At 40.2% G+C, this 25,978-nt stretch overlaps 1 protein-coding gene across 1 annotated transcript; it reads left to right on the top strand.

The window, feature by feature from the left end:
* Positions 1 to 25,772, top strand: LOC136868016 (uncharacterized). Its single transcript, XM_067144747.2, has 3 exons — positions 1 to 97; positions 11,099 to 11,235; positions 25,546 to 25,772. The coding sequence occupies exons 1-3, from the start codon at positions 86 to 88 to the stop codon at positions 25,712 to 25,714; spliced, it is 318 nt and encodes a 105-aa protein (XP_067000848.2). The 5' UTR covers positions 1 to 85; the 3' UTR covers positions 25,715 to 25,772.
* The last annotated feature ends 206 nt before the right edge of the window (positions 25,773 to 25,978 follow it).

Raw genomic sequence — 25,978 nt, 5'->3', positions numbered from 1 at the left:
AATTTACCCGTGACCCTTAGAGAGGAAGGCTATGTAAAGCCAGGCTGCGACAGCACTTGTGCAATTCTGGGTGGAAAGCACAGACATGAAGACGCAGGTAAGAGCGCTTGTTACTTAACAGTACTATTAAACTCGAAAATTCAGGGAAATAACTAAAAGTTGGGGTTAGAAAGTAAGGAATAATTTACTAAAGAAGGAAGATCCGAGTTCCATTGTGACTGTTGCATTGAGGGTATGCTGTACCTCCTGGGTTTCGGTGTCGTCCCGATTGCGAACACTGCATAATAGTCTCGATGTACCTAGATTGCAGACACTATTTCATACAGGTAGGCCTTCGTGAAATAAAGCATCTATATTGTACTTTTATTGCCAGTGCAAGTGTATAAATGCTCACTGTCACTGCCAACCGGACGGCGTGCCCTTTTTTTCTTCACTAAATAATTTTCATTTGCACTGTCCGTAACTATAACCATGCAATAAAGCACATAGCTTACCTTTCTCGATCTCGATAAACTCCATAATGGCACAAAAATTATTAATGAACAGAAAAAAATAAACCAGAAAACTCAACTCTGTGGTAGAGCTAACGTTCTTTGTGACAACTAGAGCAGAACTGGACTGATATGACGGATGGCAGTGTAAAGGAAATCCAGCCCACATCCTTGCATGTGCTATCAAAAGATGTCAGGTTTTACATGTAGGCTCTTTCTTTCTTTCTTTCTGCCTAAGTGGTTTATCCCTGACCTTTCAGTACCATACTTCAACACCATATACCTAACACAATCTCGCCTGGTAACGTGTCTGACATGGAAATAGGCAGATACTCCTTGTATCACTTCCCACTCAACCCAGCTATCTCTTTTCTTCTTAGAAACTAATTGCATGTTGGAGGCCATGTAGATTTAGTCGATGGTCACGGCGGGGGAGCGGCTAGGGGGGCCCCCATAATAAAAAAAAAAAGTATTTTAAAAAACCTGGAACGAGCTGGCACTCTTCCCAAATATTGTGTGTTCTCAATCGAGACTACTAGAGGGATGTCCGCAATCGAAACTGTCCGCATTCAACACGCAACCTGGGTTTCAAACCTCGGCCATCTTGGTAAGAAACTAGTGGAGACGTCACTCAGGTATCACGTCCGCTTAAACGATAGGGTATAACGACCGTGATTAATTCTCTCTTATTCCCTCAGTTTTAAGGACCCTGGTACCCGAGGAGACTATTGCTCAGTTCTTTACACCTCTCAGTGACCGGCCAGACCAAACAGTTTTATCCCAGTCACAGTGCGTTCTTGATAAAGTTCGACCATCGAGTGGGAACTCTCCTACAACCTTTCTTCCCACAAACATTTCCAAGCGGGGCTAAGTATCTCAGGCATAGAACGGTAGCCTTCTGAGCTGAAATTGGTGGGTTCAATCCCGGCTCATTCCGTTGGTATTTAAAGGTGCTCAATTGCGTCAGTCTCGTGTCAGAAGATTTATTAGCATGTTGAAGAACTCCTGCGGGACATAATTCTCGCATCTAGGCGTCTCCGAAAACCGTTAAAGTAGTTAGTGGAAAGTAAAACCAATAACAGTATTATTAAACATTTCCAAGCATGATAAGTTTTTGTATCTCGTCATTCCCACATCGCAGAGTGTGCCCAAAGAAAGGTAAACATTTTACTTTACACATTGATGATAATCTGATTCTGAGGTTGTGCTAATTAACAATGGAGTCGTTGGTGCGAAATGTTGCCCAAGATCTTCGCCAGCACCACATTTCAAAAGTCGATTTTCTTCAGGACTGGAGGGTCCACGTCTCAACTCCATAGAGGAAAACTGTAAATACCATGATTAATTAAGTACACACAAAATGGAGGATGTGTATAACTTCTGTAAATTTCGCCAGCAATACTTGATGTTAATTTGGTATGTCGTGTTAACTGAGGAGCTTCTCAAAATCGAGGCCACCAAACTGCTATGCAGGGCGCGTCCTAGGTGGCGGATAGGGGGGTCCTAACCGGCTTGCCGGCGGACTTGAGGGAAATAAAATACCTCTCGCAGACCAAACACACACCCCTGTGGGTGGGGGAGGCAGACGAAGAATTCACCCATGGTATCCAATGCCTGTCGTAAGAGGCGACTAAAAAGGGCGACCAAGGGATGATCCAATTAGAACCATGAAACTACTTGTAATTAGTACCATCACGCAGGGAACACCATGGGTTGCATTTACTTGCGCGTAGTACCACTATGTTAGGTAAGCAATAGGTTTGTGATTAGTAGCGACAGTGTGTGAATCAGGATGTGGGCCCTACAGGACCTGTGATTCGTACCCCTATATGAGCGACACCATGGGATTAGCGACACCGTCGTTCTGCCTTACCTATGCTCAGTTCCCGCCATGTGAGGAATTCCACGGGATAGTACGGGTCCCTGTGATTAGTCCACTTATGTGAGGAACGCCATAGGTTTGTGTTGCCTTTATAGGTTTGGGTTGCCTGCAAATAGCTCCGAAATGTGCGAAACACCATAGGTCAGTGTTACATGTGCGCATTATACTACCTGTGAATAGTACCATAATGTGTGGAATACCGCGAGTCTCCGCTACTTTTGATTAGTACCGCAACATTACCCATAGCATGGTTCTACTTTCCTAGCGATAAATACCATTATGAGGGTCTGATGGCCTGGATTTTGTACCCGTTTCTACTATACGCATAATCGATTCTGCATCGTACTATAGAAGCAGTCCCTTGGTCGGTAATACGATTGTTTTGTGCCAGCTTCTGTGCATGTGAGGCACTGTGGGTCATTTCCACTGATGGTTTTAAATTCATCTCCGTCCATCCATTCATTCTTCCTCCTCATCCTTTGAATTCTGGTCACTGGAGGATTTTGGAATTTTAAGTTGTCATTTCATTTCGTCTCATTTCGTACCATTAGGGGCCAATGACCTCGATGTTAGGCCCCTTTAAACAACAAACATCAATCATCAATCAATCAAAATCGAGGGAGGGGCATAATAGCCGAGTTTACAGACACTGGCTTCTCACAAAGGCGGCAGTGGTTCGAATTCCGGTCATTGCTCGAGGGATTTTTTAAATGATGCCACGTTCCTGGTTCAGAATTCACATAAAACTGCAGGTCCCGTGACTAACAGTTACGTCAAACTATAAGTCTGCTTGTTTCGTTTGAACTGGCGGGAATATTTCCAGCCCTACGGATCAACAATATCTCTTTCTAATGTCGCACTAACATACATAGGTTTTCGGTGACGCTGGTCTTGCACCCTATGCCGTACGAGGTCGGCAAGTAAATGATCTCTTGAGACAAAGTTGGTGTTTAACCGCCAAAATTATTAAAATATTGGCAGCAAATGTAGCCTCCGTGGCTCAGGCGGCAGCGCACCGGCCTCTCACCGCTGGGTAGCGTGCTTCAAGTCGCTGTCACTCCATGTGAGATTTGTGCTGGACAAAACGGAGGTGGGGCACGATTTACTCCGGGGACTCCAGTTTTCTCTGCCATCTTTCATTCCAGGAACACTCTCCAATATCATTTCATTGCATATGTCATTCATTAATCATTGTCTCATAGGAGTGCGACAGACTTCGGCAGCCGGCACAATTCATATCCTCGCCGTTAGATGGGGGCTTCATTCATTCCATTCTTGACCCAGTCGAATTACTGGAAACTGGCTGTGGATTTTCATTTTCATTCATTGGCCACAGATCTCCCTCTAGTGTTCTACAGTAGCTCACTTGTCATCCAGTAGCGTAAATTGGAACGTTTATATTGAACACGCAGGCAGCCAAAATATGTCAAATCAAACTGTATCTTCCTCTCTTCTGACCAAGCGTTCTTGGTCTTTTTATTTTGCTTTTCCAGAACCCCTTGAATTTATCGATCATAACTCGAAACATATCTCTATTCTAGTTTCCTTTAGGATTGTTGCCAACCTCCTCCATTATTTTTCTCGCTTCTTATATTGGTTGGTTGGTTGGCTGGTTGGTTGGTTGGTTGGTTGGTTGGTTGGTTGGTTGGTTGGTTGGTTGGTTGGTTGGTTGGTTTATTTCTTAATTTCTTTACCCTCCAGGTTGGTTTTTCCTTCGAAATCAGTGAGGAGACCCCACCTCCACCGCCTCAAGGGCAGTGTCCTGTAGCTTGAGACTTTCGGTCATGGGTATACAACTAGGAAGGAGACCAGTATCTCGCCTTGGCGGCCTCACCTGCTATGCCGAACAGAGGCCTTTTTGGGGTATGGGAATATCGGAAGGTAAGGGATATACAAGAAATAGGGGATGAAGCGGCGGGGCCTTAAGTTAGGTACCATCTCGGCATTTGCCTGAAGGAGAAGGGGGAACCCAGAAATCCACTTCGAGTATAGCTGAGGTGGGAATCCAACACCCCCCCCCCCCAGCTACTCTTTTGATTTCCTGAGGCATTGTGGATCCCGTTCCAGCCCTCGTACCACTTTTCAAATTTCGCCTGGGCCACCGGGGGTGGCAGTTAATCACACTAACCATTACACCAAAGAGGCGGATATTATTATTATTATTATTATTATTATTATTATTATTATTATTATTATTATTATTATTATTATTATAGTATTTTGGGGATATTAGATCGTGTCATAACTATTGTAGGTAGTCGCGTTGCGACCATACTACCAAGATCGTCCCCAGAGCAATAAGAATGAAACTAATAATAATAATGTTATTTGTTTTACGTCCCAGTAACTACTTTTTAAGGTCTTCGGAGACGCCGAGGTGCCGGAATTTAGTCCCGCAGGAGTTCTTTTGCGTGCCAGTAAATCTACCGACACGGGGCTGTCGTATTTGAGCACCTTCAAATACCACCGGACTGAGCCAGGATCGAACCTGCCAAGTTGGGGTTAGAAGGCCAGCGCCTTAACCGTCTGAGCCACTCAGCCCGGCGAGAATGAAACTAATCGCAATTGTCACTCCATAGTAAGTAGACTCCAGACTTGTTAGAAGTGTAGTTCATGTAAGGGCCTACAGAGTCAAGGAGATGTTGAAGACTTAACTATGGAAGACATCCACATTCTACTCAGTGTATAGCCGTCCCCCTTGTTAAAATTATAAAATCCTGCCTTAAACACACAGTAAAAACTTATGGACCTGCCAAGAAATATTTTTAGGCTTCATCTCATGAATAAAAGTATAATTTTGTCAGTACATTTCAAATTCTTTTGCTAGTTGCTTTACGTCGCACCGACACAGATAGGTCTTATGACGATGATGGGGCAGGAGAGGGCTAGGAGTCAGCATTTGCCTGGTGTGAAAATAGGAAACCACGGAAAACCATCTTCAGGGCTGCCGTCAGTGGGGTTCGAACCCACTATCTCCCGAATACTGGATACTGGCCGCGCTTAAGCGACTACAGCTATCGAGCACGGTCATTTCAAATTCTAGTCTCATACTTCTAGTTTGTCCCGGAATAGGTTTAAAAAACTAAAAAGATGTTTGTTTGTTTGTTTGTTTGTTTGTTTGTTTGTTTGTTTGTTTGTTTGTTTGTTTGTTTGTTTGTTTGTTTGTTTGTTTGTTTGTTTGTTTGTTTGTTTGTTTGTTTGTTTGTTTGTTTGTTTGTTTGTTTGTTTGTTTGTTTGTTTGTTTGTTTGTTTGTTTGTTTGTTTGTTTGTTTGTTTGTTTGTTTGTTTGTTTGTTTGTTTGTTTGTTTGTTTGTTTGTTTGTTTGTTTGTTTGTTTGTTTGTTTGTTTGTTTGTTTGTTTGTTTGTTTGTTTGTTTGTTTGTTTGTTTGTTTGTTTGTTTGTTTGTTTGTCTGTTTGTTTGTTTGTTTGTCTGTTTGTTTGTTTGTTTGTCTGTTTGTTTGTTTGTTTGTTTGTTTGTTTGTTTGTTTGTTTGTTTGTTTGTTTGTTTGTTTGTTTGTTTGTTTGTTTGTTTGTTTGTTTGTTTGTTTGTTTGTTTGTTTGTTTGTTTGTTTGTTTGTTTGTTTGTTTGTTTGTTTGTTTGTTTGTTTGTTTGTTTGTTTGTTTGTTTGTTTGTTTGTTTGTTTGTTTGTTTGTTTGTTTGTTTGTTTGTTTGTTTGTTTGTTTGTTTGTTTGTTTGTTTGTTTGTTTGTTTGTTTGTTTGTTTGTTTGTTTGTTTGTTTGTTTGTTTGTTTGTTTGTTTGTTTGTTTGTTTGTTTGTTTGTTTGTTTGTTTGTTTGTTTGTTTGTTTGTTTGTTTGTTTGTTTGTTTGTTTGTTTGTTTGTTTGTTTGTTTGTTTGTTTGTTTGTTTGTTTGTTTGTTTGTTTGTTTGTTTGTTTGTTTGTTTGTTTGTTTGTTTGTTTGTTTGTTTGTTTGTTTGTTTGTTTGTTTGTTTGTTTGTTTGTTTGTTTGTTTGTTTGTTTGTTTGTTTGTTTGTTTGTTTGTTTGTTTGTTTGTTTGTTTGTTTGTTTGTTTGTTTGTTTGTTTGTTTGTTTGTTTGTTTGTTTGTTTGTTTGTTTGTTTGTTTGTTTGTTTGTTTGTTTGTTTGTTTGTTTGTTTGTTTGTTTGTTTGTTTGTTTGTTTGTTTGTTTGTTTGTTTGTTTGTTTGTTTGTTTGTTTGTTTGTTTGTTTGTTTGTTTGTTTGTTTGTTTGTTTGTTTGTTTGTTTGTTTGTTTGTTTGTTTGTTTGTTTGTTTGTTTGTTTGTTTGTTTGTTTGTTTGTTTGTTTGTTTGTTTGTTTGTTTGTTTGTTTGTTTGTTTGTTTGTTTGTTTGTTTGTTTGTTTGTTTGTTTGTTTGTTTGTTTGTTTGTTTGTTTGTTTGTTTGTTTGTTTGTTTGTTTGTTTGTTTGTTTGTTTGTTTGTTTGTTTGTTTGTTTGTTTGTTTGTTTGTTTGTTTGTTTGTTTGTTTGTTTGTTTGTTTGTTTGTTTGTTTGTTTGTTTGTTTGTTTGTTTGTTTGTTTGTTTGTTTGTTTGTTTGTTTGTTTGTTTGTTTGTTTGTTTGTTTGTTTGTTTGTTTGTTTGTTTGTTTGTTTGTTAAGACGCTGGGAAAACCGGTAAACAAAATTTCTCGAAACTCGATATGTAAGTTTAGGAATAGCCGAAGGGTACGCTAAAGTGTGTATCATTTGATTAGTATAATAGTGGGGTAGTGATATTGCGAAAAGGGACTTCCAAATAGGAATAATCAGATATCTCCGTAACATTAGGGCTGCATTAAAAACTTGTACGTGATATAATTCTCAAACTTATATATATATCACATGAAGAATTATAACAGAGATGAGACATTCACGTTCATTACTCTTTTATCACAAACTTTCATCTTCACAAATGTTAGTTCTATTTAAAATCTGTACGCAAAACATGTTGCAGATAATTAAAATACCCGAATATTTATACCTCAGTATGTTTTACCGCACGAGCTTTAATGAGACGGTCATTCAAAGGTCCATCATCGGTGACAATGAACCTAGTTAACTGGCGATGTCGGCAGCAATTGTGATTGTTATAATGGATGAAAAATCCTATGGTCATCGACCGCTATGGACCAGAAAGACGCAGAATGTACACTACTTGGGTATTATCAACAAGACTGATCTACGTAATTTCTGCTACCACTTAAATTGAAAAAAATTAAAAATATCCTATAACTCGTCAGCGAAGGGCAACATAACTAGTCATAAAAATGATTGGTTTTTGGTGGATGATTTTTCGCAAGTTTCTGGTAAAAACAACGAAAAGAGGCATTCTTTAATTTTTCATTCAAGAATTATACTCGTTTTGAAGAATTTATTTCGATACGATTGGGAACAAGGGGAAGTTATTATTCAGGAAAGCAGTCTGGAATTCTTATTTTAATGGTCTGCGAGACCACTGATGTGTGGATTTTTCTTATGTCAGTGTGGAGATATTTTGATGGGCACTATACCTTGAAAGCATTCCTGATCTGAAGACATTTTAAATGTTTTATTACACATCAAATGATACTTAGAATTTTAATAGCAAATGACTGCAAAAAAGAGTTAAGTGGAAAAGGTGCGATTGATGAGAAAAATACAAGCTGAATAAGGAGCACTTACAACGTCCTCTACCGGGCGCGTTGGCCGTGTGGTTAGGGGCGCGCAGCTGTGAGCTCACATCCGGGAGATAGTGGTTTAGAATCCCACTGTCGGCAGCCCTGAAGATGGTTTTCCGTGGTTTCCCATTTTTACACCAAGCAAATTCTGGGGCTGTACCTTAATTGAGGCCACGGCCGCTTCCTTCCCATTCCTAGCCCTCTCCCGTCCCATCGTCGCCATAAGACCTATCTGTGTCGGAGCGACGTAAAGCAAAATAGAAAAATAAAAGTACTCAGATTGTGAATGTGCAAAATTTTGCTCACTAAAAGACAGTAAAGTCTTGCCCATCTGGTGGCCATGATCTTTAAGGCTTCAACTCTGTATCGTCTGACACCGTGGTTAGCCGGTTCGAGTCCCCTTGGTGGGAAAATATTCACCATGAGAATGTTGGCCGGCAGGGTAAGAAAGGTAGTGGTATACTATGTCTAATCACTAGATTGCGTGCCAAAAGCCTGGATTCAATTACAAACCACTCTTCAGTAGTCATATGGAGTGGGGGTACATGACGCTATTGATGGTGATTCGTCCGTCGGTAGGAACGTTAAGCCTTGGTGTTATTTGACAGAAGTAGACTCTGTACCGACACCGGGCTTCACCCTCACCCTACTTCATTACTATTATTATCATCCCACATGCATATGCACGCAGGTCGCCCATGGACATCAAATGGGAAGACCTGAACCAGGTGAGCCGAACATCTCCTCGAATACACCCAAAACTAAATATCATGCGTAAATAAATAGCGAAGTCTTCGAACACTGAAGGTAGTTAAACTGGGGAAGAATGAATTCATAAACACATGAAAGAGTTCTGTAAAGGTAAGCTTCAGGTGACTTCTTTTTTTTTTTTTTTTTTTTTTTTTGTGTGTGTGTGAAATTAGGTAAAGAAAACGAGGGAGAAATTGCACGGCTGAGAACAGGTGAGGAACTGTCCCAGTGGGTTTTGTAACAACGTCACATGACGTAAGTTCTACAACTGGTAAAATGAAAGATACGTCCGATAGCCAATTCGGTTCAGTATTATTTAAAAGTGGTCAATGAAAAACCGATTAACTAATTTTATATTCGTACTGTTATTTCTCACGAACTAACTTATATGTCCGGACATGACTCGGTTGGCTAATAATAACCGTACCACTCCTTGTAATTCCGTACTAGTTGGTGCGTGTGTTTATGTACGTCAAATGATTCCCTGTGGTTATAATTTGTAAGATTGAAGCAGAGTTATGATGGTTCAGTTCAAAGCTGCTCTTAATTCCTCTTCCAGTGATAGCAAACACGGTAATATCTAAGGAAATGTTGTCATTTTAGAAATTTTATTCACCATTTAACTTCTGCCGTGTTGTCGTGCTGTAGTACATCTACCGCAACGACACCGTTATTTCGGGCATGATAAAAATATCATGGGTTGTAAATGACATTCATTAGATTCAAGTCAATATCGGTCCGTAGGATTCCTTAGCTGTATGGTCGGCGTACTAGTCTTCAATTCAGGGGGTCCCGGGTTCGATTCCCCTTCAAACCAAGGCCGTAGGTTAATTCTCTGGTACAGGTACTGGGTGTTTTTGTTATTCTCAATACACATCTCGTCATTCATAAACAACACAAACACTACCAGCTACCACAGAAAAAACAAAGGCAAATACATTCTTATACACAGGGTTGAATCTGGAAGAGCATCCGGCCGTTAAACAGGTCCAAATGCGTATCAATTTCCGGCCGCAATCAATTCAAATTATGTCCTGGAAGAAGAAAATATTTCGTACTTTCAACCCCATATAACGTAGTTCCTTACTGTGGTCGAGCAACTGTTTTGGTACCAGCATCTCTAGCTCAGAGGGAGCTTCCAAAAAGTACCTTATATGAATGATCTAAGTTAATATTTAGATGGTAAAATAGCTACTTTTTATAACAAAATTCCAACTTCAATCTTTGGACCCCTCCATGGCTGTGTAAGTCTTTTGAGATTCGGAAATCGTAACCCAAATCACACACCTCTAAATCGCCACTTTTTAACCCCCAACCCCTCAGTGCCTATATGCAACATTCTCTCATGCCCCACATTTACAATAACATCGCACCTCAGCCACTAGTATCAGATCTTTAGCTGTGGACCTATTATCTCAATAATGTGAACACACAATTCCGTTGAACCAAGCTTCGAACGTATGTAGCCTGATTTTATAGATGTTATCATGACAACATTTGAAGTACGATAACATTTCTGGTCTGACAAAACTGTATAACCACTGTGCTCTATATTTATTGACAGAAGACCACACACTTGATCATCGCTCAAGACTTTCTTGAGAGATATCGATATTAAGGAGGGTGTTACTGAGTATTGTGACACGTGATGAAAGCTGGTTTCATCGTTATGGACCGAAAACAAAACAGCAGAGTATTGAATAGCACCATCAGAATTTGATGCTAAGAAGAAAGCAAAACTTGTGTTCTGCTGCGAAAGTTATGGCTATCATCCGCAATTTGCATAGGATGCATTCTAGTTGAATCCTTGAACCTGAGGAAACCATAAATGCTCCTCGTTACATCAAAACACTTCACAAATTCCATCCTGTATTGCGAAAAACAAGTCCTGGAAAGAAGGCTATCCCTCAACACGGTAATGCACACCCTCACTCTGCTCCGTTCACAAGGAGGAAATTGGCAAAATGGGCTGGGAAGTTTTGTCGCAGCCCGCTTACAGTCCCTACAGGACCAACGTTGCGAGACATTGGAATACATACATAAACCAGTGCGATGGTGTCTACACGGCTACATACACGAAGTTCTACCACAGGTTATTTTAAAGCTTGCAAAACTGATAAGAAAGTAAGTTCAAGGGGAGAAGGATTGTGTAAATAATATGAAGAAAATTCTGTTGATTACGATTTTGTATGTGGTTTTCCGACAACAAAATGTCGTAGCTTAAGAAAAATATGACCTCCTTACAAGCAAATTTTAACTACAGACTAGATTCCCCAATCTTTTCAATACGGATTTGGAATATTTTCACCAAGAAAAGCCGCCCAACATATGCTTTTACTTTCAGGTTTTGCTGGTGATCGCCCTGCTATGGACAGCAGTACTGTCTCGTCCATCAGCTCCAGCAGCTTCTTCAGCACCATCCACTCCAGAGAAGGAGGAAAATAAAGGTGGATGGTTTAGTTCCTTCACTGGAGCTGTGAAGTAAGTAAAGCACCATTCTCAAATATATGGGATAAATCGATAACTATAATAGTACCTATCTCTTACATTGTTATGACTATACAAATTATATTTTAAAAATTTATGGATTAATGTATGTATGTGTGTGTGTGTGTGTGTGTGTGTGTGTGTGTGTGTGTGTGTGTGTGTGTGTGTGTGTGCGCACTTTGTTATGAAGTTTATATTTGTTCCTGTTAACTAGAGAACATTTCCCTACCCTAAATCTCCCAACATTTGCAAAGAAACAATGTAGAAAAGTCCACAATACAGGACGGGCTATAAGTCCCTTGACACTTACACTAAAAGTTAATATTATCTGTGCTTTTGCTGAAGGGCGTATGGGACCTTATATTTTTCCCAGACTGTTAACTCTGAAAATTCCCTTGATACGCTGGATGTAGTGCTGGTTGACCTGGAAAACAGCCTAATGTTGGGATGTCTGTAATAAATTTGAGGAAACAATATGGAAACACGTTGTTGCATACCATCACTACAGTACCATTACGAGAGACTTCTTAAATGAGGCATTTAGTACACGGATTACAACCACAGACGTAGAATCACATATTAAACTGCGCGATCCCTATATCGAAACCCAATTTACTTTTCAATGTGGGTAATGAAGGAATATGGAGTTTATTTAGAAAACAAAACCGGATGTGGATCACCTGAAGAAATTTATTAAGTCTGAATTCATCGAAGTAATGTCACAAGAGATTACTGACCTTATATTTTTATATGTACTGAAACAATGTTCTTTATGCATTGTAAATGAAGGACACTTAAAGCACGCTAATGTTTATGTGCGGACTCTTTTATCGCGTTGCATACACCGGTTTCTGGTATTAAATTGATATTTAAATGCTATTTTGTCAAGGGACTAATGGCCCTCCCTGTAAAACCAAAAATGGCATAATATACGTAGCAGCAAGTGGGAGTCGAAAGTTGTAACTGAGGTTACATAGAAATGAATTACCGTATAATAAAATCTTTAGTAGCACAATGTGTAGTCCAATAGCCCCTTAGCATTCGTGAAGATATGCAACCAACCTAACACCCTTAGTCCTTTAAGGTCGATATTGCTCTACTTACACTACCTGCATGTCAGCAATGCAAAACGAGCCGAACTTGCACAGGACAAAGGACAATATTATGCAACCTTTGTGCCGAAATAGAAGGATCCTTCCACAAACATTCTGTTTATTGCGTACGGTACTGTATTGTACTGCTTAATACGATCTGTTGTGGTGGAACTTAAATGAATGTTGTAAACATGAATTAGATATGAAAATCCACAGCCTCACCTGGAGTAAATTGGATTTTGAACCACGAAACCCAGCGGTGAGAGGCCGGCGCGCTGCCATTTCAGCCACGGAGGCTTATGAATTAGATATATGATATGGAAATTAAATGTCTAAAGGGGCATATATTAGTAGCGCATCTCCCGTGAGCCACGAATGTGTCATCATTGTGGATGAATCGGTAAGGTCTTTCAGGCCTGAAAATAGAACCACGGTTCGAAACCACTTTTTAAAAAAAGATATATTTGAAGTCATTCATTATACAAATGTACAGGTTGAATCAAAAGTCAGTTAGCATTTGACGAGGCAACGCTTCACGGATTATTGGAGGTAGAGAGGTAATAATTGACACACATGACTGGCATGACTCGGGGTGTTATTGACACTAAAATAAAGTACACAAAATGACCAACAGATGGCGCTTCTTTCGATACACAAGCAGGAATTAGCATAACAATAGAGGTTTATTAAGGACGATGTTCTTTATAACACATACTCAACATGTCGTCCGTCATTTATTAACAATACCTGTAGTCAAGGGACAATGTTGTGAACAGCACTGTACAGCATAACCCTAATATGGCGAGAAATTTCCGTCGGATGTTGTCTTTTAGCATCCCTAACGAGGTCAGACGATCGCGTAGACTTGCGACTTCAGTTAACCCCACAATCAATAATCACACGGATTGAGGTCGGAGGAACCGAAGAGGCCAAGCATGACATGCCGCGATTGCAGGCGCACCTGACGTCCTCTCTTATGACAACTCCTTTTATACCGTACATGGTTATCATTCGACATCCCTGACGTGTTGCTGTCCAGCGCCACCTGTTGTCCCGTTTGTGCACGCGTTGTTGGTGTCAATAACACCCCATGTCATATCAATCATCTGTGGCAATTTGTACTTATGTTGCTGTCCATCGGCATCTGCAGGTCATTTTATGTACTTTATTTCGGTGTGTATCGCCTCGTTAAATGTTAACGGACGTTTGGGTCATCATGTACAATAAAGCATCTCTTTTGATACAATAACACGATGTCATTTAAGTTGTCTGAAGTCCACACCCGTGTAGTGTAAATGAACACAATATTGTTCACATTAATATACGCTCGCAAAGTTTTTTTTTCATACAATTTGCTTTACGTCGCACGACACAGATAGGTTTTATAGCGACGATGGGATAGGAAAGGCCTAGGAGTGGGAAGGAAACTGCCGTGGCCTTAATTAAGGTACATCCCCAGCATTTGCCCGGTGTGAAAACGGGAAACCACGGAAAACCATCTTCAGGGCTGCCGACAGTGGGATTCGAAGCCACTATCTCCCGGATGCAAGCTCACAGCTGCGCGCATCTAACCGCACGGCCAACTCGCCCGGTCACAGTGTATTACAGTGACGAATACGCTTATTCAGGATGTATCCATAATGATGTTACAAACATTCAGGGAATTGGGGAACGGCAAATGTATCAATTTGAGATAAAGGACCGTAGTCTGGAAACATTCGAGTCAAAAAATAATCCAAGTTGTTTAACGTCCGTCCGTTCTTAACAGACGGTGGGTGTCGGAATTCCATCCCGCACTAGTTCTTTAACGTGCCGGAAGCCAACGACATGGGCTTGTCACCTTTAAACACCCTTAAAAGTCACCGACCTCACCGGGGATATTCGAACGGGTACGACAGAATTTTGTGCGAAGTTGCCATGTCTGCATTGACGCACGGGGTCGCCATTTAGAAAATTTGTTGTAAATGGAGCAGCTTGTAAAACTTTTACAGGTATGCGGATTTAAATGAGTAGAATTTTGCGTAACTATTATTATTATTATTTTTTTTTTTTTTTGCTAGTGGTTTTACGTCGCACCGACAGAGATAAGTGTTATGGCGACGATGGGATAGTAAAGGCCTAGGAGTTGGATGGAAGCGGCCATGGCCTTAATTAAAGTACAGCCCCAGAATTTTCCTGGTATGAAAATGGGAAACCACGGAAAACCATCTAAAGGGCCGCCGATAGTGGGATTCAAGCCCACTATCTCCCGGATGCAAGTTCACAGCCCCGTGCCTCTAACAGCACGGCCAACTCGACCGGTGCGTAACATTTGACTCGATCGTTTCCGGAATAGATTGTTTCTTATCTCAAATTTATCCATTTGCCGTCCTTCATCGTCCCGCGAAGTTTGTAGCATCATCACGGATACACCATGTATCTTACTCGTCATTACAGTCGTAAGATCTGTATCAAGAGCGATTTCCTGGAACAACGTATGAGCGTAACTGGAGCACATATAAGGTTACCATTACAGATGCTCCTATAACGTCTGGTCATAATGAAGAGGTTGTTTTAGAAACTGTCCAGAATGTCCCTCTTATTGGCACACAGTCACTTGTACAATAGACCAACATCAGCCGGTCATCGGTTATCGAACACAGAATAATAAATTTCACTCACACCATTTGTAATTACATAAGGTGCTCCAAGGCCTGACGTCTACGCTTCTATCAATGAATGTTTAAAAAGTGGGCATTTTTATCAATAGTCTTATTTTCGAATAAATCACTGTTTCATAACCATGATTATAACAACCGATACAAAGGAACATCTTCAAGCCAGCCATAATCGTTAAAGCGTCAAGTCTCTATGGCCTGACACTGTGTTCAGCCGGTTCAAGTTCCATTGGCCGCAAAACTTTTCACTATCAGAATGTTGACCGGCATTTGGCGAGATGGTGATATATAATTTCTAATCACTAGATTGCGTGCCAAAAACTGAACATAATCCCAAACCTCTCCGCAGTATTCATATCGAGTGATGGCATGTAACGCTGTTGATAGTGATTTGTTCGTTGGGTGGGGACGTTAAGTCTTGAGCAGACCACCTGATGCTATTCGATAGAAGTATTCTATGTGCCGGCACCAGGTTTTTCCTCTCCCTTCCTGCTATCATAATATATCACGTCATTCATTTCAGCTCGTTAACTCCTCCGGTGAGGACGGCGTCGGGAAGGGCATCCGGTCGTAAAACTCGCTACGAGGATATATCTCACTTCATAACCGACCCCGCAGATAAACAGGACAAGGCTTCGACATACATAAAAACGGCCATTTTCAGGTCCAAATAAGAACATGTTTTAAAATAAAGACTTATGTACACGTGAACGGCAGAAAAATAAGATGTATTTAATGGAACTGGAATCCGCCTTAACTACGGTTATAACGTAAGCGTTACTCGCAGATATTATTCGTTACAGTTTTTGAACTGAATTACTATTAGCGCTAATGTTTCTGTGTGTAAACACAACTATACTTTAGTAATCCTAAACAGAAACAGGAACCGATATGTTTAAGTTGCCTATAAATATTACAAAAATACATTTTAAGGCGTTGGTGGACCACTCTGTATAATCTACAGATTAGTAGTCGTATCGGTATTCAAAGTGGGCCACTTTTATCTTATGAACGATACACGAGAGACTATTACCAACTAAACAGAAAATGATGGTGAACTACTTTACGTTCGAATATCCAGATGGTTACAGATGTTGGACTGCCGCGTATGATGCCGTCCTTGGTCGTACTGTGAGGCTTTCATAGCTCACTTCAAAAATTGCAACGATAGAAACAAAGAAACAATTACTTCTTCACACGACAACACAAAGAATATACAAGTGTCACACACACAAAAAAACGAACAGGGTCGCATCGGGATGACGGTCGCAAGAATACATGCGTGTAATATGTGTTCTTCTTCTTCATCTTTTCCTTCAAGGTGCTACGAGTGGGAAGGAATCGACTTGGCCTTAATTAAGGTAACCTACAGTCCCAGCGTTTGCATGGTGTGAAAATGGAAAACCACAGAAAACCACCTTCAGGGCTGCCGAAAGTGGGGTTCAAACCCACTCTCTACCGAATCGTGAATACTGGTCGTACTTAAGCGACTGCAGCTACCCATCTCGGTTCTTCATCTTCTTCTTGTTCTTCTTCTTTGCATTTATCGCAATTTATTGGTGCTCGGCACCTAATATGGATTTCGCCCTGTTTGACGACCGGACGCCAACCCTCTATGGAGGGGTATAATCACTATGGCGTTTCTGTGGTAATTTGTAGAGCGGTGTATTGTGTGCATAAGAAAGGATATACTGTTGTACATGAAGACAAACACAACCATCCAGTCCCCGATCCAGAGGAATATACCTACCTAGTCAAAATCCTCCACCCAGCTGGGTATTGAACCCAAGGTCCTCTGAACTGAAAGTCAGTACGCTGACCATTCAGCCAAGGAGCTGGACCACCGTGTAATAGGTATTATGCATGTACTACATAGAGTTGTAGTGTACCGTACCCAGGGGTAAATACCCTCTAGGACGATGCCTCCATTCCTGTATGAACATCCGACTAACTCAGGGTTGGGCAGAGTGTGGGTTGGTTGTCGGTTGGGTCAGGATAAAAAGTCGAAGTTCTACACTAAAATAGCAATCAATGACAGGAAATGGAGGTATAACACGAATGAGAAACAATCATAGGGGTAAGATGGATTTATTAATAAATATCCCCGATCATATCACATGAAAATAATTAAATGAAGAAAAATAAGAATAATTTGTAAAAAAATGAACTCAAATTATTAGAAATAAGTCGAAATTAGAAACGTGAATTGAATTATTATACCAAATTTGACATTAAAAAAAAGTTCAACAAAGAACATTAATATAAATCAAGACTGAGTTTCTTCTTATAGTCCAATGTTTATATTGTATGGCAACAAGTGTACGCAAACACTGACATGTGGTATTTCCGTATGGAGTTTCACACTATCGCATCCCAACGATACGGTTTCAAAAGTTAAGTTAATCCCGAGAGTCGCCAAACTATTTCCGTAAAATAAAAGTTACATTATAAAGAAAAGTTACGACGGAAAGAAAAATAATTAAGACGCAATGGACGCTATGTAATTTATGCAAAATACTAGGGGCATATCCTATACTGTATTTACAACAATTCAAATAATCAAACTAAACACATCTATATACATCGGATATCGAGTAAAATCTTAAATGCTACACTGCTTCTAATATGAATCCCGGTTCACTGCAAAAGATCTAGACAGAACTAGATAAACCACCAATACTTCAGCACTCGGGCTGTTCCCTTTTAAAACAACGAGACAAGGTATACAATCACAAATAATAATGTAAAACATCATCCTGTAAGGGAAAAACATATAAATAACACTTGATATCATGAAGAAAGCAATGGGCAACATTGCCTCCTTCTGCTGCGTTTGAGTGCTCAACAGCTCGGTCATCCGTCATGTACTTCCGGGTAGATTACGAGCTGAAAAGAAATGTTGAACTCCACTATGCTAAAGATTGGATTTTGTCTCCCGAGGCCCCCACAAGGAAATACTGTCTCCTTCACAGTTACAGATAAACACAGGCCAGAAATCAGCTTGCCATGAGATAACGCCTTTCATCGGCTACACGGAAACTCACGTATATTCATTCCTTCTTTGCATGCTTGGGCCATTTAACAACATCAGACTCACTAGTCTGGAATTAACACTGTCCATTCTGATCACAATATACACTCAGAAGACACTAGGCAGGCACACACATCTGCACAATACTCTTTATCTTGTCAGGCATACAATCAGCCTGCACCAATACATTATAATTCAGCATGCAATTTTTATCTCATTATTTCTCATGAATCCCACTGGCCTTTCCACATAATGAGACGCAGTTCGTGTCCTTGGCAGACCATCAGGCAAACCGAACCCAACTTAACTTCAAAGATCTTATTTTAACAACGACGTTCTGCAGCTCCTTCAATCAGCTTCTGTAAAATCATGCATCATGCAGAATAGCTATACCTGTCTCTCTAAATAACCGAAATAAAATGAACTAATACGTGTTTAACGTTGTATAAAAATGAACCTGTCCATCTAGCCCTTCTAGCTTATATTTTAGGAAAACTTGGAATATCCTACGCTAAGTAACATACACAAATAAACAACAACTGATCCTATCAATCCCTCATTCTCCCAAACATCTACTCATAAAGCAAAATGAAAATAAAATAAACATGCATTATTCTCGTATCCGAATCTATCATAGTATCAAAATTAAGCACATGCCGTCAGGCTTACTTTACATGAAAATAAAAATTCTATCTACACTGCCCTAGTACCTTAACATAACTTACATATCATGCCATAAATAACACATGCCCCTTACTGTATTTACATGACGACTCTCGAGATACCAGGATAGCAGCTTACATCCCCACTGATTTAGGGATCTACACCATGTTAATCACAGCATTAACATGTGGGAATGCACTTCCTTCCTCTGCAGGCGTATCCATCATCTTGCTGGAAAATAATTCACTGGAACACAGAAGACTATAATTGATAATATCTTCGCTGCTTAATGCTGCGAGCCGAAATACCCTTTCTCTTTACAAGATCAGCTAAACACACTGATTCACATATATATTACACACTTCACTTAAAGGGTGAGAATACAGTTTAAAAAGCAGCACACGGTTCGCTACGGAAGTTCATCGCGAAACGCGCCCGTCGCGGAATAGTGAAACAATAGCACGTTTCCACTACACTTGTTACTCAGCGGTCACTAAACACCGTCTTTATCAATTGAAAGTAAACTCTGCCAAAATTATACTATTCCATTTACTCAAGTACAGTAAAATATTGCGACTGCACAATTTAAAGTATCAATGAAAACCAGTTACTATTACTGGAATAACACCACGTTAATCACGATCACTAATCAAAGTTTGTGCTTCCGCACTATCCAAGCATTTAACACAGAGTGACGCTCTTCAGAGCTTGGGTTACTGAGGAGGCTTCGGTGACGCCATTAATACTGGGGTTCCCGGGTGTCTGAACCAACCACCAATCAGAGAGTTCGTCATATATGATGACACAATACTTATTGTGATATATTTACAAAACACAGCTCAAACACTAGCAAATCTCTTCCACCAATTTTTATAATACATTTCCAAATATATCTGACTTCTGAAACTGTGGAAAACCGATTTCCTACAGAAACTGACTTTATCAACTGAGCACGTTGGTCATCCTGGAATTAAGATTTGGCGCGGTGTAGTCTCCAGGTTTGCCAAATCCTTACGTTCCCATTGGCTGAAATATCTTGCTTGGTCAGCATCTAATACACGTGTCGATCCTTGCCAGCGCTTGGGTACGCTATCCTTTCTCACGGTCATACGGAAATATGAAGCAATATCCAGCGAACCACTGTCTTGCTCAACATCCGGTATCAACTATCTTGGGATATGATGCTTTAACATGTTAGACTGTAACTTTTATGAATAAATTTTACATATTGGGTCAAATACTATTCTAATTATTATTATGGGCCGGCAGGATACGGCTCAGTAGAGCATGAGTTATAGCATGGAAATAACATATATAAAACATTTAATACAACAGGTTTTCTTCTTCTACGTGTGAAGAATGTGTCCTGAAAGTTTGGCCTACCTTAACTTTACACTCTGTATAAAATTTTTATTTAATTCCCTCGTAAGAGTCAAGTTGGAATATACAGGCTGACCCAAAAGGCCGTTAACATTTGACAAGGCATTACTTTACGGAATACTGGAGGTAGAGAGGTAATACTTGACACGCATTATTGGCATGGCATGGGTTCTTATTGATACTAAAATAAAGTACACAACATGACCAACAGATGGCGCTGGACAGCAACACGTCAGGTAAAAATGGCTACACACACCTGACATGACATAGGGTTTTATTGACTCACACAACGAGTGCACAAACAGGCCAACGGATGGCGCTGGAAAGCAACACCTCTTCTTTTTTTTTGCTTTACGGCGCACCGACATATATGTCTCACGGCGACGATGGGATAGGAAAATCCTAGGAAGTGTAAGGAATCTGCCGTGGCCTTAATTAAGGTACAGCCCTGGCATTTGCCTGGTGTGAAAATGGGAAACGACGGAAAACCACCTTCAGGGCTGTCGACAGTGGGGCTCGAGCCCACTATCGCTCGATTACTGGATACTGGCCGCACTTAAGCGATTGCAGCTATCGAAGCAACACCTCAGTGATGCCGGATGAGACCAGTGTATGGTATAATCGTTGCTGTCGTGAGAGGTGGCGTCTGATGCGCCTGCAATCGTGCATGTTGACGTTATCACTGTTAGTTAAGCTTTCGTACTTTATTTTGACTGCGTAGGTTAATTCCTCTCGATTGGGGACTTGATGCTTGTGTTTGTCTCCTTGTACAACAGTATATCTCTTCTTATGCACACAACACACTGCTCTACAAACCACCACAGAAACACGCAATAGTGAATATATCTCGCCATAGAGAGTTGGGGTACCGGGCGAGTTGGCCGTGCGCGTAAAGGCGTGCGGCTGTGAGCTCGCATCCGGGAGATAGTGGGTTCGAATCCCACTGTCGGCAGCCCTGAAGATGGTTTTCCGTGGTTTTCCATTTTCACACCAGGCAAATGCTGGGGTTGTACCTTGATTAAGGCCACGGCCGCTTCCTTCCAACTGCTATGCCTTTCCTGTCCCATCGTCGCCATAAGACCTATCTGTGACGGTGCGACGTAAAGCCCCTAGCAAAAAAAATAGAGTTGGCATCCGGTCGTAAAACAGCGCCAATCCATATTGGTTGCAATTCTCGAATAAAGGTGTTCGAAAAACAAGAAAGGAAAATCCTTAGAAAAATCTTAGGACCAAAATGTAAAAATGGAATAGTTTCAGATCTATAAAGTGTTTCTGTTTTAAATACTGTGATATAATGTCGTAATTTTGCCTTTTTTGATATAGATCTTTCATTGTATCTGTTCCAAGTAGCCTAATTTTGTATGCTCTTTGAAGTTTTTCAGTTATTTCTTCCTTAGCTTGCTGATTTAACCCTGCTGGTTTGATAATTTAACCTAGATTTGTCTACTTGAGCGATATTTCCATATTTTGTGATCAACGGTTGACTGTTGAAACCTGATCTACTCCCTGCCATATATTTTGTATTTTCAAAATAAATTTGAAGTCCTTTTTTGGGTGCTCTGTGATGGAGTTTTTCTACAGACTGGATTGCTTACTTTCTGTTGTTGAATAGGATAGCAGTGTGATCAGCAAATGCTAGGCAATTAAGGTGAATTTTACTTTGGAGACATCTACCAATACCTCTAGTTTCTTTTTGCCGTAACCGAATCACTTTTTCCAAAAATAAATTAAAAAGTAAGGAAGATATTTCATCTCCTTGCCTGACTCCTGTTTTGATTTCAAATGGATCAGAAATTTAACCTAAAAATCACGGTACCTTCGATAGATAATTACTAATTAATATTGTTGTCCGACTCATCGACTGCTATTGGCTTTACGTCACACCGACACAGATAGGTCTTATGGTGACGATGGGACAGGAAAGGGCTAGGACTGGGAAGGAAGCGGCCGTGGCCTTAATTAAGGTACAGCCCCAGCATTTGCCTGGTGTGAAAATGGGAAACCACGGAAAACCATCTTCAGGGCTGCCGACAGTGGGGTTCGAACCCACTATCTCCCGAATACTGGATACTGGCCGCAATTAAGCGACTGCAGCTATCGAGCTCGGTACTCATCGGCTGAATGGTCAGCGTACTGGCCTTCGGTTCAGAGGGTCCCGGGTTCGATTCCCGGCCGGGTCGTGGATTTTAACCCTTCATTGGTTAATTCCATTGGCTCGGAGGCTGGGTGTTGGTGCTATCCCCAACATCCCTGCAACTCACACACAACTCATAACACTATCTTCCATCACAATAACACGCAGTTACCTATACGTGGCAGATGCCGCCCACCCTCATCTGAGGGTCTGCCTTACAAGGGTTGCACCTGGCTAGAAATAGCCACATGAAATAATAATTATTATTAATATTGTTATCGTTACGTGTTTTTTTATTATTATTGTACCGGAAGGTACACCTCTACGCCGCACATTTAAATGTTGCGCCTAATAGAACTCCTCTACTGGAGAAACACTGAACTTGGAATTAGACGTACTTAAACTTTTACTCAGAAGATGCCACCACCTTAATTTTGTGATTGTGAAGTTTCCAGTACTGTATGAAATTTTTCGTGTTTTGTTTACCATTTATCAAGAAGTTTGGACTTTCTGAAACAGATGACACTACAAAAACTATGATCATGCACCCTGGCGCGAAGTGAAGGAACTTTATTTGAAGAAATTTTGTATTGATAAGTTTGTTCTTTACTAAATTATGTTCATTCATTTTTGGGTTGGCAATATTGATCTTTCCACCAGTTTTGAATTCAGCCAATCCCTAATTTCTGTAATTAATCTTCGGCCTACCACAGGCTTCTTCTTCGATTTGGTGTGTAACCTTACGCTAGCCCATAAAAGTAAGAGGGTGTGGCTTGATTATTCATGAAAGGTCTCGAACTTTCCCCGAGGGTTTATAAACTGTAGATTTTCACGGCTCTTGGCCATTTAATCAACATCTAAGTGTGTGTGTGTGTGTGTGTGTGTGTGTATGTAAAGCAGGAGGCGGGAGGTGCCTCTTTTATCAGGCAATAGTTCTTCAGCAAGGTAATGGCCGTTTAACATCTTTATTTCTTGCTAGCTCAGCAGTTTAACCCGCGGGAAAGGTCCGAAACTTTTACCATGTAACCTACTTTTCTAAAAATGTAATTTTCTGCCGACTTACGTAAAAACTTCATAAAATCTGCAACTGTAATTCGGGGATAGAGAGTGATTTACCCTCTCGAGCTCCCCTCCATATTGGTTTGAGGTGACTACGTTGTGTAACTGGTTTCCTTCCTTTCTGTAATGTCTTAAATTATTCTTATATGAGTCACCTCCATAGTTTGGGAATAGCCCCTGTTTCATCGGCCTAGTGCCTTTTAGGTTTTAAGAATGCAAATTTAGGAGTGCAATTACACGCCTCCATTCAACTTGGTGTTTCGGGCCATTTACTTAACCTGTTCTTTTTTCTGCTAAGGCCCAGTAGGTTGGGTACGAGATACCCCCATTTCATTTGTGTAAGTTGTGCCTTGATTGCAAGTAATTGTAAAGTCTGATATTGCCTTCAATAGGCTTGAAAAACCGAGAGCGTGTCAGCTCTTTTCTGGTGTTGTAAGAAAGCCTCCGGGAGGCTTGACATTGTAAAGTGGGAACAAGTGCTCCATGTTATTAGGGGATTTCTGCCCTTGAACAAATTTGTGCGTTGAGCTAGGAGCTCGAAATTGTAAAACTAGGGGCTTGTAGTTCAAAAGAGTTAAAATTCTTGGATCCTTCTAAGTTTTGTTTTTAGATTGCTATGTCCTTGTAATTTCCCTAAAGTGAAAAGCTATCAAATTTCCATTGTTTTCTGGAAAATATAACCTCTGTTAAATTTTTAAATTAACTTTGACTCTGTACTTAGACCCATTCATCCCGGCACCTTCTTTCACCTCTGCTGTTCCACAGATATCCCGGAACAATTATTATTATTATTATTATTATTATTATTATTATTATTATTATTATTATTATTATTATTATTATTATTATTATTATTATTATTATTATTATTATTACAATTTCTGTAAATAATAATCGTCAAATACATGTAACTAATTCATGTAGTTCTAAATGTTCATAGTGTTAAGGTATTCATTCGTAGAATTTTTTGTATAATTTTAATTATTGTGTATATAATTACTAATATTACTATTTTTGTAAATACTGTATAATAGAAATTAGTCTGTCACCGGATGTTGTAATAGGGTAGGTATAACTGTTATGGGCGCAAATAAATGAATTAATTAATTAACGGGCTTAATATTAAGACATGATTAAGTAGCACGTCACAGATCCCGATTTTCCACATAATATTTTTCCTCTTTTAATGAATAACTGACGGACCCGTTCTGATCCGCAGCATTTATTATAAGTAGGTCTTGATATGCCTCTCGTAGCCATAGTGTTTTTCCTGCCCTTTTCAATGGTTTTATCAACATTCAATAAGAAGCGCTTGATCGTATGCCGCAGTCCCTAGTCAAAATTCATCCATTCTGACGTCATCATGCCATTTGTCTGGTAAATATCCATCCATGTATTCGCCTTTTTTATCCTTCCGTTCTTGATGTACAGGTTGGTATTGTGTCGTAGAAGGCAGTTCGTCTATATGGAACGGTTGTCTTGAGAGTTCATAAGTTAGTCTCGAAGGATCGGATTTTTTTTCAGACAGAGAATTGTTTAAAGATACATGGCCTCCACTCCTTCTAGTGTAGCTAGGTTATCCTTCGACAGGTGTTCCCAGATAATGTCTAAGGTGTATGTCATGATGGGGTCTGTTTGTACGTAGACTTTTTTCACTCAGCAGCATATAAGTTATCAGGAACGCTCTACCATCTGTTGAATAAATTTGGAAGCTGGGAAAGGTTAGAGAATCAAAGAGTATCCAGCAGGGTATAATATTCTTCCGTGATCAGAGGAAGTGTATACTCTCTGGCTTGACGGGTAGTAACCAAACATATTTGTAATTGCATGGAATGACAATACTAACGGTGAAAATCACACATATCAGAATATTAATGAAAGTGTTAGTCGCTTAGCAACCTGCTAAGTACAGAATGTATTGCGGGATAGGGTAAGCCTTCGCCTGCGATAATTGGAGTGATCATTTAATGACTGATTTTATGATTACTCCAATTTGGCTGAAATTAAAGCCCTATCAATGTCTCGTGATTCATCAAGTAGAACGGACGGACAGATTTGCCAACGCTGTTTTTAGTAAACTCCTTTAATATTTTATTTTTATAGATTTTATGCTAGTCAATTATTTTGAGATTTGGAGGTAAAGATTATTTTATGTGAAGAAGTTGGGCTACACTCTCTAATAAAATTAGCTTTAAATATCTAACTCGAAGTCTCTCTCTTTGTGTTAGTGCCCAAGTATGACCTTTCCTACTCTTAGCTAAAAAATATCCGTTCTGTTTCTTCCAGTAAAGGTTTCCATGACGTGGTCGGCGTATTCGGAGGAGGTAGCCAGAAGGAAACAACAAGTACGACAACAGAAGCAGCTGCCACCCCAGCGACGGATTCAAATGGAAAACCCGTAATCCCTGGAAGTGCTTGTTCATCGGCGGCGCTAGCATCGCTCGCCTGTGGCTGAACCCAATGATAATTTCTGTTCAGTACTTTACAAAATAAAAGTACCTTTGAGTAACTAATAGCAAGTCTCATTATTTGTGCTGATGTCCAAGCATTCCTGTCTACATTCTGAATTTACTTCTTCTTTTCTTTTCCTACCGCTTTTTCCCACACCTGTGGGGTCGCGGGTGCGAACTGAGTCGCACATGTGAATTTGGCCCTGTTTTACGGCCGGATGCCCTTCCTGACGCCAACCATATATGGAGGGATGTAATCACTATTGCGT

Source organism: Anabrus simplex, chromosome 1, assembly GCF_040414725.1.
Source record: "Anabrus simplex isolate iqAnaSimp1 chromosome 1, ASM4041472v1, whole genome shotgun sequence".
Lineage (NCBI taxonomy): Eukaryota > Metazoa > Arthropoda > Insecta > Orthoptera > Tettigoniidae > Anabrus > Anabrus simplex.
Note: the sequence above shows the minus strand (reverse complement) of the source record. Positions and strands in the feature narration are given on the sequence as shown.

What these genes read in the sequence shown, in the direction of transcription:
- LOC136868016 (XM_067144747.2), top strand. An exon ending in TCCTTCACTGGAGCTGTGAA is followed by an intron (nt 11,236 to 25,545) that starts GTAAGTAAAGCA and finishes TGTTTCTTCCAG; the next exon opens with TAAAGGTTTCCATGACGTGG.